The sequence below is a fragment of the Lithobates pipiens genome, unplaced genomic scaffold (assembly GCF_037356315.1).
Source record: "Lithobates pipiens isolate NorthernLeopardFrog02 unplaced genomic scaffold, aLitPip1_a1.2 Scaffold_1, whole genome shotgun sequence".
In the NCBI taxonomy this organism is placed as follows: domain Eukaryota; kingdom Metazoa; phylum Chordata; class Amphibia; order Anura; family Ranidae; genus Lithobates; species Lithobates pipiens.
Genome location: NW_027507685.1, coordinates 115,202,974 through 115,216,442, shown reverse-complemented (window position 1 = coordinate 115,216,442; position 13,469 = coordinate 115,202,974). Strand labels below are relative to the sequence as shown.

Here is a 13,469-nt window from a genome sequence, read left to right as displayed (position 1 = left end):
AGTGATTATTCATTACCCTCTGATTGGTAGGGTTGTTAGTAGGGTACCCATTTATTCATTGATTTAGAAATGATACAAAGTTTGGGATTGAAGATCCATTTCTGTGTTTTGCTATAGAGTAGAATAAAGTCCCTACAGGAAGTCCCTGACTTACCAGCTCTCCTGAATGTTCTGTTTGATTGGGCAACAAGGAAAATTTGGTTTAAAGTTAATAAATGGAGTTATGCACTTGGGGCTAAAAATATGCATTATATAAATGTATGGGGCACGTCAATCATAGAGAAGGATCTGAGTGTCTTATTAGATCATAGAACAAGCAAGATACTTTCTTGTAATAGAAGAAACATGGACCTAGGAGAAAGAATCCTAATTCTTCATCTATACAAAACATTAGTCAGCAACGGGCAACCAGGGCCGTCTTTAACCACTACAATACAGGGCACTTTCACCCCCTTCCTTCCCAGCCCAATTTTCAGCTTTCATCGCTCTAGCGCTTTCAGTGACAATTGCGCGGTCATGCTACACTGTACCCAAATGAAATTGTTATCATTTTGTTCGCACAAATAGAGCTTTATTTTGGTGTTATTTATTCACGACTCCGTTTTTTTTTTTTGCGATATAAGCGCAAAAATAGCGGAAATTTGGAAAAAAAACAATATTTTCTTTTTTCTATTTGAAAAGAAATCCAATAAAATCAAATTGTGTCATAAATTTAAGCCAAAATGTATTCTGCTACATGTTTTTGGTAAAAAAAATTCCGGTAAGTGTATAATAATTGGTTTTTGTGATCACGGACATATGTACGCAAATGATCATGTACATATGTGTGCAGGTGATCACGTACATATGTGTGCAGATAATCATTGGGACATGTGATTTTAGTGGGACATATGTGGGGGACATGTTTTTATTATTAGGGACATGTGTTTTTATTATTTGGGGACATGTGTGTTTTGGGGACATATGTGGGGACTGTGTTTGTACTGTGTGGTGTGTTGTGTGTTTACACTACACTGATGATCAGTGAGTAAAAAGCTGTAAAAAGCAGCCCATACTCACTGATCATCAGCCGGCTGCAGCGTTCTGCTCTCCTCTCCTCAGCGGTGACTTCCGTGTGAGGAGAGGAGAGCCGATTGCCTAGCAACCGGCTGTTTGTTTACATCACAGAGCCCTCCTGCCGATCTGAGATGTGCCGTGTCCGGGTGACACGAGCACATCGGGATCGCGCCGCTGCGCGCGCAGCGGCGCGATCCCGCTACTCCTGAAGGACGTTCCTGAACGGCCTATCAGGAGTAGACGGCTCCCACCCGGCCGTATATATGCATTGGCCGGGTGGGAAGTGGTTAAGGCAGGGCAAAAGGGGCAGCTGCCCTGGGCCCTGTCATTGTTGTGGGGCCCAAAACAGCTGCCTCATACTTGCCAACTATCCAGGTTTAAATTCCCTTGTCCCTTGAAGTTTTATTCCTGTGTTGTGTCCCAATATCTCAGTGTAAAGTGCTGGTACTAATGCTGCCCAGCTCTGCTCTATTGTTGTGTACAGATGACTCACCTGCAGACCATGTGTTTACATGTAAATAACCGGCATGCTTATGTAAATAGCGGAAAAAATACTAAGTAAATAGCTGCGGCTGGCGGCATTGATATGTAAATAAAGGCGGCATTCCTATGTGTATCATGCTCCCCTGCTGTGAGGAGGTGATGTGCTGTAACCTCTAGCAACTAGTCAGTAAGCAGTAATGAAATTCTGTAACTTGCCTGATCTGATACAGAAAACTGATTTTAAGTCTAGCTGCTATTTATTGTATGTCTAAGAGTAGGAGGAGAGGGAAATTGCATGGGGGGGGGGGGGGGGGGGGTGAAGAAAATATTTGCCCAGGGTCCAATCTATATTAAAGACAGCCCTGCGGGCAACCACGGCTATTTTCGGCGAAAGCGGCAGCAAGAGGATCACTGGAGTGGGCCGGGAACCTGAATGCCTTGTGGTTGTGACAAGAGACCACAAGGTTGACTTCCAGTAGTCCCCTGCACCTATGCAGATCCCAAAAAAAGGCTTCCTAGTGAAGAGGCCCATTCTCCCGCATGCATCTGTTGGTGACAAAGGAAGACCGCTAATTCTCCACTCCTAGGATGTGGATTGCCGATAGGACTGGCACATGGAGCTTTGCCAAATCAAAAACGCAGGTTAACTCTTTCAAGGTCACCTGGTTCCTCCTGCAGCAATGATTTACGTATGCCACAGCTGCAGCATTTTTCGACTGGATTTGAAACAGATGGCTGGGAAGAAAAGGGGGGCCAGAGAAGAAGCGACAAGCAAAATAGCTCAGATCGAGAGAATGTTAATGGGCAAGGACATCTCATCTTCAGATGAGTGTGTGCCAAGGACCACTACTCAGCCCAGGGGCCTTGTGTCTGTGGTAAGAATCTCCTAGTGAAGAAAGCCTCACCAGCATTCTGGTAAAAACCCTGAGCACTGTGAAAAGATGGAAACCGATGTGCCACATGAAAGTATAAAGCTCCTCTAGAGCAAAGAGAAGGAAGTGGTGCTGTCGATGGTGGTAGGGGTGGGGTGGGGGTGTCATACAATATGCAGATAGGGCTGGTTGATATCTATGGATACCAAAATCGTTCATATCTCCAGAGTGCACACCAAAGACCTAAGGGGCTTCATCAAAAATGTTGGGTTTTCAGATCCAGAATGGAACGAACTGCTCCTTTTTTTGTGGGCAGCAATAAGATTTGTGGACAAACCCAAAAAACATCCTGATTAAAGGATGAAAAAGCACTGATGAAAAGCACCCCCACACACACACACACACACACACACACACACACACACACACACACACACACACACACACACACACACACACACACACAACTAGAAGGTGGGAATAGTCCCTCATGTTGCCACAGAGTGAGTTGTCAGCTGTTTGGAAAAGCTTTCTAGACTAAGTAGATATTGATCATATTTACTGATAGGCCTTGGTTGAGTTTTTGGCAAAACTTTGGCCTTTCTATAGAGGGAAAAACAACAAAAGGAAGACAATGGCTTTCAAAGTGGACATAAGAGATTCAGAGGCATGGCGGGAGGTGTTGTTCTTCCGCTCATTATGGCCTTGATGATATCTCTGTCAAAGTTATCCCTAAAAAGATGAGAATTTCATGGATGAACAGTTGAGTCAAAAAGTTCTCTCTAAAGCCTCAGCTGAAGATTTCATGCAGGAGGGTAGATGTGGCATATCCAAGGAGAGGCACCTCACATGGAAATTCGTTGGCCTGTGCTAGTGGATTTGGAAGATCGATTCAGTATTAAGAACCCTCTATGATAAGATCTTGCTGGAGCATTGTAGCCAGCTCAATGGAAGCTCTGGTGATCCAAGTGCAAGAGTAAACAGGCCTGACGATGGACGCAAAAGCTAAGAAGATGTTCTCTTGTTCTTCAAAAGGTAGCAGAGTCAGGGACAGGGATTCCTGCGGCCTTGCTGAGGTGAGAAATAGTAGGATCTTCTCTTCCAGCATTTATGAATTATTCCGCAAAGGATTAGAAGAGGCCAAAGTCTTTAGGAAAGAAGAAAGGCCTGTCGAGATGTTTACATTCCATTAGGAGGAAGTCCTCAAAATTCTGGAGGATGCATTGAGCTTTAGGATATCAATGACAGCTTGGGTGAGGCAGTCAATAATTTCTCTTTGCCTGACAAGACTGCCCCTCGGTTGATTGTTCTTCACTTAGAGGAGGATGTAAGGAGAGTCTGAGACATGATTGCACTGACATCAAGCGAAAGCTTCCAATCAGAAGCAGAAGGGTCCAAAGGGAGGAGAATGTGAGAGACCTTGTCCAGCACGTGGGACCCTGAGTCGCAGATTAGACAGTAAACGCTCTAGCTATTAAATTGGGGTCTGCATTACCAACCACCTAAGCTGAGTCCTTCCTGAAATTCCAATGCTAAGCTCCTCAGCGAGCATGCGTAGTAGGTGGCTGCATGATGGGGTTTCCTAGTGCAACTCACTGTTCTTTTACTATTAGATGTTTGTCACTGCCTGTATTCTCAAAAAAAGTGAGGATACTTTGAGGTCGAGCTCTTAACTAATCCTTTGACCCTCTTTTAAAGGAAAGTAGGACAAAGGGGCAATTAGGGGAGTCGCTCTTTATGCAAGCATGGAAAGGAAAAGGGGGCAATGTATGTAGAAGTCCAGAACCCTCAGACTATTGTTGCTCAAGGGGACAGGAGGTAAGCGATAGATGAGATGATCTTGTGCAAGTGTAAAAGACAAGACAGTACCCAAAAAATTGCCTAATAGAGGGGAGTGGGAAGGAAGGGGCCCCAGTGGCTGCTCTAGTCCATCTGCTGTTCCTTACTGGATCACTCACTTCTGTTTCCTGGTACCTCAGGAAAATGTGCAACTGAGAGTAGAAAGGTCCCTTCCTTGCCTGAGCCAATAGAAGGGGAAAGATAGATTGCTACTAGTTGGGTAGGTATATGGCTTGCTTCAGATAACTATGCACAACAATGAATATCGGGGCTTGAAGGCCACTTTGACACTGCTGAGAACCAGAAGAGCCCATACAGCCATATCAGAAGGAGCAAAATGCTGTCTGTTCCTTTTATTCTTCAGTCAATCTGAAGAGGTCAAATTTCACAGACACAGGAGGAGCTACTAACTCTTTATAAACGACAGGGGTTCTAATTTGTTCCAGATGGCCATTATTTCTAATCATGCAAGATGTATCTAAGCATTCTAATCAAGTTGATGGTATGAATGCAGCTTATCTTAAATTCATATGAACAGTCTCCATAATAAAGGTCTAATTATGCAGAAATGGAGATACTATTTTACTTCCTCCGAGTTCCATTGGATTAACAGAAAGGGTAGGAGAACTTCCTGGTGGCAGTAGACCCCCCTTAGGCGCCAAGGTGGGTCCCGAAGAAGAGACAGGAGGATCATTCATACAGAAAGTCCCAATCTCTTTCCCTCTTCTATATGTGAAAACATCCAGACTTCATGAACTAATAGGTGGTCCCAAGGAGGCCTACCCCGCCATGGTTTATCCCTTTGAGGGGGGGGGGGGGGGGGGGGGGAACTGCAGGTACCATCAAATGCCTTTGCTTAACTTGCTTGGGCTGAAAATATGGGGCCTTTGCTGGTCTGTCTCCTGAACTAAAGAATACCACCCACCCCTAACCTCCTATCCCACATCCCTTTCTAACCCTACTGAACAGACTGCAGAACACTCCCGCTCCTCAAATCCCACTTTAACCCTACTGAACAGACTGCAGAACACTCCCGCTCCTCAAATCCCACTTTAACCCTACTGGACTGCAGAACACCCCTATCCTGATATTCTATTATAATATGGTTATCCTGCAGTCTAGTAAGATGATGGTTAGAAAGGGATGGGGGATAGAAATCCCTTTCTAACCCTCACCCTACTGGATTGCAGACCACTCCATTATCCTCTATCCTCCACCATACTGGACTGCAGAACACCCCATCATCCGCTAAGCCTGACCCTACTGGACTGCAGAACACCCCATTATCCTCCAATCCCTCGTCCCTACTGGACTGCAGAACACCCCATTATCCTCCAATCCCTTGTCCCTACTGGACTGCAGAACACCCAATTATCCGCTATCCACCATCCCTCAGTAACTCTCATGGTTTGCGGTATATTCAGACAATACTTAGATTTACTGTATAAAGTGTAACTAATGCATAAAAACTCTCCAAGGGTATTTATCTGCTGAGAAGCTGAACTCTGGGCACAAAAACGCTGACATTTATTTTGCAAAGGCTATAAATGTCTTGGCAAACCGATATTAGTACTGACATCATCACTGTGCTGTATATGGCAGAGAGCAGAGCTGTGGGAGAGGCTCCACTTACTACAGAAAACTACAGGAGGGGGCGGAGACAAGACCAGTCACCCTGGGCAAGGAGATAGAGCAGAGCCGTGGGAGAGAACCCAGCAGGCTCCACCCACTTCAGAAAACTACAGGAGGGGCGGAGACACAACCAGTCACCCTGGACAAGGAGAGAGCTGTGGGAGGGACCCAGAAGGCTCCACCCACTACAGAAGGGAGCGGAGACAAGACCAGTCACCCTGGACAAGGAGAGAGTTGTGGGAGGGACCCAGCAGGCTCCACCCACTACAGGAGGTGGCAGAGACCAGACCAGTCACCCTGGATAAGGAGAGAGAGCAGAGCTGTGGGAGTGACCCAGCAGGCTCCCCCAACTACAGGAGGGGGCGGAGACAAGACCAGTCCCCCTGCACAAGGAGAGAGATGAGCAGTGGGCGGTCATTATTACAGGAAGTCTCACACAGATCTGGAGAAGATTCCGGAAGAAGTCACATGACCGGCCATGGATTTATTATCCTGGAGATTTAGACACAAATAAATTTTGATCACTGAATAAAATTCCACCAAACTGGAGAGGAAAAAACAAATCTCCACGTACCGGAGCGGGCTCTGCCAGTGAAAACATACAAAAAGCGGATGTTTAAAAGAAATTTATTAAAGAAAATTGTAGAAAACTCTTTTTATGTCAAAAAGGGACCCCCCCCCCCCCATTTCCCTTACATTTTAATTTGGGGCACAAAAATCCCCCCCATCTATAGAGCACAAATGACGGTCAGTACATGGAGGCTGCAATACACTTTATTGATGGGGGATGACAGACCGGCTGGTCAGCTCGTCTCCTGCAGCAGACAGAATACACCTTGGATATGGAGGACACACATCCGTCCCTCTCCACCCCTCCCCCATCTCTGGATTTCACCTAATACCTGATGCACATTTTACACAATATATACAGTCGGTCGTCACATGTCATTCAATCAGATGTCACACAGAGGGTTAGCACAGTACACCATCATCATTTCATTTCTGGATTTAGTTAGAAAAAAAAAAATCAGCACAAGGGACATGACCAGTAATCCCATGTTTCCGTTGTGCTGCTGGGAAACTGCAATCCCCCCTCCTATGATGCCCCACCCCCACCATCTTCCGGTGCATCAGGGGTTAATAGAGCTGAGGGTTCTGTCATATGCACCCACCCAGAGTGCCCGACTATAACCACCCTTTCTGTCCCCTCCTCCACTCACAGAAGCCTATAGCTTCTATAAATGAAGGAGGGGCAGATGATTGACAGGTCCGTCGTCTACGATATAGTATGGCAGCAGAGGTCAACAGAACCGAGGGTCCCTTCATATGCACCCATCCAGAGTGCCCGACTATAACCACCCTTTCTGCCCCCTCCTCCACTCACAGAAGCCATACTACAGCTTCTATGAATGAAGGAGGGGCAGATGATTGACAGGTCCATCGTCTACACTATAGTACGGCAGCAGGGGTCAACAGAGCCGAGGGTCCTGTCCTATGCACCCACCAAGAGTGCCCGACTCTGCCCACCCATTCCTTCCTTCCTAGAAGTTAAACTATTCATGGAACCGGCTTTATGAATGGAGGTCGGGTGGATTAAAAGGTCTGCCTCCTCTATTCATAGGAGCTATAGTATGAATGGGAGAAGGGGGCAGAAAGAGCGGGCAGATCTGGGCACTCTTGAGTGGCGACTGGTGCTTAATATATTTTGGGGGGGTTGGGGGGCGGCAGGAAAACGAACACCTAACCCCCAAAGTCTTAAGACTCCCTGGCCAATCGCTCCCTGATTAGCCGGGAAGGGAATTAGGAAGACAAAAGCGAATATTAATTCGCTGTTGTCACACAACTGGGTGGGCTCGAGCCAATGAGAGCCTCAGGCTCTAATCACATGGTTAAAAAAAAAAAAAAAAAAAAAAAAAAAGCCCCAATGGAATCCCTGCATGTAGATTAGGGGCCGGGCACATGGGTTGTGTTGGGGGGGGGGGAGGGGGCCCATTTGGATGGGCCGCCACCTCTCGAGTGCCCGTTGCAGCTCCCTCTTATGCTCCACCGGAAGACTACAGTAGTGGGGGGTTAGGTGGCATCATTGGAGGAGGAATATTTCAAGCTGCCAGCAGCACAAGGGACACATGGGATGAATAAGAAGTCATGTCCATTGTGCTGATATTTAGAACTAAACTTCAGCTTTCACATGGTTTGCATTTACATAACACTTTGAAACCTATAACACTAGGCACCATTTAAAAAAATAAATAAAAGCAAATGCTTTTTTTTTTTTTTTAGGTACATTTAGGTGTCCGTTCACCCCCACTCCCCCTTCCATAGCTCAGAGGGCGAGGAGAGCGAAGCCTGCAGAGGACGATCGGCAGCTTCTGCCAACATGCAAGGAGATTCGTGGCTCTGCCTGCTGCCAAGTGGTGGAGGGCTGGATGGGGGAGGACTACGGGGGCACAACGTCATTAGAGCCTTCCAAGTCAGCTGAGGAGAAGCAAACTGACCATGCTAGGATGGATCTGGGCCTAGCGTGGTCAGGAACAAATAAGGAAGGGGTTGTTTTCTGAGGGGACTTGGCAGGATCACCGGGTAGTGGACATTGCTTGGACATCACAGGAGGGATGAAGGAAACGACTTTGCCCCTCTGTTCCCATCCAATGAAGACTCTTGGTGTTGATTGGTGCGTGCGTGTGATCTCCTCCAATCCGCAAATCCTCGAAGAGCCTTCCTGGACCATGCGATGCAACTAAAAAATACACATCTAAGTCTGAAGAGTTTCTGCGCAGCAGAAATATAATATAAAACAAAAAGGACAAAATGTAAATGGAGGAAATCCTTGGAGGCCAAGGCCTTGGCTACAACGCAGGGACATAATACAGCGAAGGGACACGCCCATGCAGACTGCAGGACACGCCCACACAGACTGAGGTACATACCAACGCATTAAATAGAAGAGAGCTCTGCACAAGCAAAATTTCCCCACCGTGTCTTCCGAAGACCCAAAATTGCATCATCCACCGGCGGCCTCAGAAAACCGAATCCACGCTCCCATTACAAACTCATATATTTACTTTTCTTTTTTTTTTTATCTTTTTTTTTTCATAATTTTTTCTTTTTTTTACAGCGGGACAAGGCAAAAAAAAAAAAAAAGTCTTTTTAGCGGTGTCCATACAAGTGCCTGAGATCAGGTTGCCATATAAATATTTTAGAAAACGACAAATTTCATCATTTGGTTATCAAAATACTAAAAACTTTTGTCGCCATTTAAAATCTTAAAAGGTCCACAAGACACAAAAGCCCTTGCGCCCGATTTTGTAGGGAGTTCACGACATTCGCCCCCCCCCCCTCCCTCTCCTCTATGATATATCAGAGTCTCTGGACTGAGCTGGGTGGGGCATCACTGCGACCTTCAGAGGTCCCCCAATAACACTTCAGTAATGGAGAAAAACGATCCTCGTTCAGGTGTTCAGTCCCATCGGGGAGCAGAAACTTTCACCTTCACAGTCCATTCACCAATCAGAATCGCCCAAACATATTGGAAGCTTGCTGTGTTTGTGTGTCTGAAAAGGAAAAAAAGAGGAACCCTTCAGTGTGTGTGTGTGTGGGGGGAGGGGAGGGCATTTACCAAGGACAGTAGCTGTATGATCTAAAGAACGATCGTACAGAGGAAGACACCATACCAGTGAACGCATAATCATACAAAGAGTACAGAGGAAAGGATACAATGTCAGAGAACACAACCATAGAAAGTACAGTGCCTGGAAAAAGTATTCATACCCCTTGAAATTCCCCACATTTTGTTACAACCAAAAGCATAAATGTATTTTATGTGATGGACCAACACAAAGTGACACATAATTGTGAAGTGGAAGGAAAATGATAAATGATAAAAATAAATATGTGAAAAGTGTGTGTGTGTCAGATTGGATGGAGAGCATCTGTAAGCAGCAATTTTCAAGTCGTGTCACAGATTCTCAATGGGATTTAGGTCTGGACTGTGACATTCTAACACATGAATATGCTTTGATCTAAACCATTCCATTGTGGCTCTGGCTGTATGTTTCGGGTCGTTGTCCTGCTGGAAGGTGAACCTTTGCCCCGGTCTCAAGTCTTTTGCCGACTCCAACAGGTTTTCTTCTAAGATTGTCCTGTATTTGTCTCCATCCATCTTCCCATCAAAACTCTGACCAGCTTCCTTGTCCCTGCTGAATAAACCCATCCCCACCACATGATGCTGCCACCACCATGTCTCACGATGGGGATGGTGTGTTCAGGGTGATGTGCAGTGTTAGTTTCCCCCCACACATATCGTATTGCTTTTAGGCCATAAAGTTGAATTTTGGTCTCCTCTGCCCAGATCACCTTCTTCCACATGTTTGAAGTGTCCTCCGCATGGCTTCTCACAAACTACAAACAGGATTTCTTATGACTTTCTTTCACCAATGTCTTTCCTCTTGTCACTCTTCCATAGAAGGGCAGATTTGTGGAGAGCACGACTAATAGTTGTCCTGTGGACAGATTCTCCCACCTGAGCTGTGGATCTCTGCAGCTCCCCCAGAGTTACCATGGACCTCTTGGCTCTCCTCTGATGAATGCTCTCCTTGCCCGGTCCGGTCACTTTAGGTGGACGGCCATGTCTTGGTAGGTTTGCAGTTGTGCCATACTCTTTTCATTTTCCGATGATGGATTGAACAGAGCTCCGTGAGATGTTCAAAGCTTGGGAGATTTTTTTATAATCTAACCCTGCTTTATACTTCTCCACAACTTTATCCCTGACCTGTCTGGTGTGTTCCTTGGCCTTCATGATGCGGATTGGTCACTAAGGTTCTCTAACAAGCCTGTGAGGGCTTCATAGAACAACTGTATTTATACTGAGATTAAATGTCACACAGGTGGACTATTTACTAATTAGGTGACTTCTGAAGGCAATTGGCTCCACTAGATTTTAGTTAGGGGTAGCAGAGTAAAGTGGGCACTATACAAATGCCCCCCATACTTTTCACATATTTATTTGTATCATTTATCATTTTCCTTCAACTTCACAATTATGTGACACTTTGTGTTGGTCCATCACATAAAATCCCAATAAAACACATTTATGTTTTTGGTTGTAAGAAAATGTGGGGAATTTCAAGGGGTATGAATACTTTTTCCAGGCGCTGTATACAGAGGAGAGGATACAACATCAGAGGACACAAGAATACCACAAAGAGGAGAACCGCGCTACTTACTGGATAATTGCTGCTGTAGCTGTCGCACAAGAGCTGCTGTCTGCTGTTGCTGCTGAGTCTGCTGAAGGCCTTGCCTCTGAAACTGAAGATGTAAAGGGCTCAGAATATGACATCGGTGGATGAACTACAACGCTACATCTCACACAATGACATCAGGAGGTGGGGGGAGGGGGGTGGGGGACACCAGTGGAGACAACCGTCATGAGGCTGGAGAGATGTCGGGAGGCCGGGGAAGGAAGGGGCAGAGCTGACTGTCATCCGAGAAGAAAGGAAGGAAGGAAGGAAGGGGCAGAGCCGACTGTCATCCGAGAAGGAAGGAAGGGGCAGAGCCGACTGTCATCCAAAAAGGAAGGAAGGGGCAGAGCCGACTGTCATCCAAAAAGGAAGGAAGGGGCAGAGCCGACTGTCATCCGAAAAGGAAGGAAGGGGCAGAGCCGACTGTCATCCGAAAAGGAAGGAAGGGGCAGAGCCGACTGTCATCCGAAAAGGAAGGAAGGGGCAGAGCCGACTGTCATCCGAAAAGGAAGGAAGGGGCAGAGCCGACTGTCATCCGAAAAGGAAGGAAGGGGCAGAGCCGACTGTCATCCGAAAAGGAAGGAAGGGGCAGAGCCGACTGTCACCCGAAAAGGAAGGAAGGGGCAGAGCCGACTGTCACCCGAAAAGGAAGGAAGGGGCAGAGCCGACTGTCACCCGGGAAGGAAGGAAGGGGCAGAGCCGACTGTCACCCGGGAAGGAAGGAAGGGGCAGAGCCGACTGTCATCCGGGAAGGAAGGAAGGGGCAGAGCCGACTGTCATCCGAAAAGGAAGGAAGGGGCAGAGCCGACTGTCATCCGAAAAGGAAGGAAGGGGCAGAGCCGACTGTCATCCGAAAAGGAAGGAAGGGGCAGAGCCGACTGTCATCCGAAAAGGAAGGAAGGGGCAGAGCCGACTGTCATCCGAAAAGGAAGGAAGGGGCAGAGCCGACTGTCATCCGAAAAGGAAGGAAGGGGCAGAGCCGACTGTCATCCGAAAAGGAAGGAAGGGGCAGAGCCGACTGTCATCCGGGAAGGAAGAAAGGGGCAGAGCCGACTGTCATCCGGGAAGGAAGGAAGGGGCAGAGCCGACTGTCATCCGGGAAGGAAGGAAGGGGCAGAGCCGACTGTCATCCGAAAAGGAAGGAAGGGGCAGAGCCGACTGTCATCCGAAAAGGAAGGAAGGGGCAGAGCCGACTGTCATCCGAAAAGGAAGGAAGGGGCAGAGCCGACTGTCATCCGAAAAGGAAGGAAGGGGCAGAGCCGACTGTCATCCGAAAAGGAAGGAAGGGGCAGAGCCGACTGTCATCCGAAAAGGAAGGAAGGGGCAGAGCCGACTGTCATCCGAAAAGGAAGGAAGGGGCAGAGCCGACTGTCATCCGAAAAGGAAGGAAGGGGCAGAGCCGACTGTCATCCGAAAAGGAAGGAAGGGGCAGAGCCGACTGTCATCCGAAAAGGAAGGAAGGGGCAGAGCCGACTGTCATCCGGGAAGGAAGAAAGGGGCAGAGCCGACTGTCATCCGGGAAGGAAGGAAGGGGCAGAGCCGACTGTCATCCGGGAAGGAAGGAAGGGGCAGAGCCGACTGTCATCCGGGAAGGAAGGAAGGGGCAGAGCCGACTGTCATCCGGGAAGGAAGGAAGGGGCAGAGCCGACTGTCATCCGGGAAGGAAGGAAGGGGCAGAGCCGACTGTCATCGGGGAAGGAAGGAAGGGGCAGAGCCGACTGTCATCCGGGAAGGAAGGAAGGGGCAGAGCAGACTCATCAGGGAAGGAAGGGGCAGAGCAGACTGTCATCAGGGAAGGAAGGGGCAGAGCAGACTGTCATCAAGGAAGGAAGGGGCAGAGCAGACTGTCATCAGGGAAGGAAGGGGCAGAGCTAACTGTCATCAGGGAAGGAAGGGGCAGAGCAAACTGTCATCAGGGAAGGAAGGAAGGAAATATATTCCAAGCACGGAATCTGCCAGGAAAACGCACTTCAAGACACAACATATAAACAACCAGAAAAGGGGGGTTTTAAATGACACTTAAATTATAATTTCCTTACCGAACTTACCATAGGCTGCTGAGGGGCCAGTGCCTGCATACCGAGCCCAGGGGGCTGACCCTGTGTCTGAGCCTGTGGTACCGTTGCTACCTGCTGAGGTGGTGGCTGAGGGGGCGCCTGGGGCTGTGGAGGCGCTTGAGGTTGTTGCTGCTGCTGTTGCTGCTGTTGTTGTTGCTGTTGTTGCTGTTGTTGTTGCTGCTGCTGTTGTTGTTGCTGCTGCTGTTGCTGCTGCTGAAAAAGAAGAGTCTGCTCAGCATGGACCTTCGGCGTTCCCTTTCCACCACAAAGGCACATGCCAATGGCTTACGGAG

At 47.7% G+C, this 13,469-nt stretch overlaps 1 protein-coding gene across 1 annotated transcript in view; it reads right to left on the bottom strand.

The window, feature by feature from the left end:
* Positions 1 to 6,492: 6,492 nt before the first annotated feature.
* MED12 (mediator complex subunit 12) overlaps positions 6,493 to 13,469 on the bottom strand; it is a gene marked incomplete in the record, with an annotated part of 85,453 nt that continues 78,476 nt past the window's right edge. Inside the window, 3 exon segments of the mRNA XM_077474366.1 lie at positions 6,493 to 9,433; positions 11,105 to 11,186; positions 13,168 to 13,389. Coding sequence (XP_077330492.1) covers positions 9,390 to 9,433; positions 11,105 to 11,186; positions 13,168 to 13,389 — 348 coding nt within the window.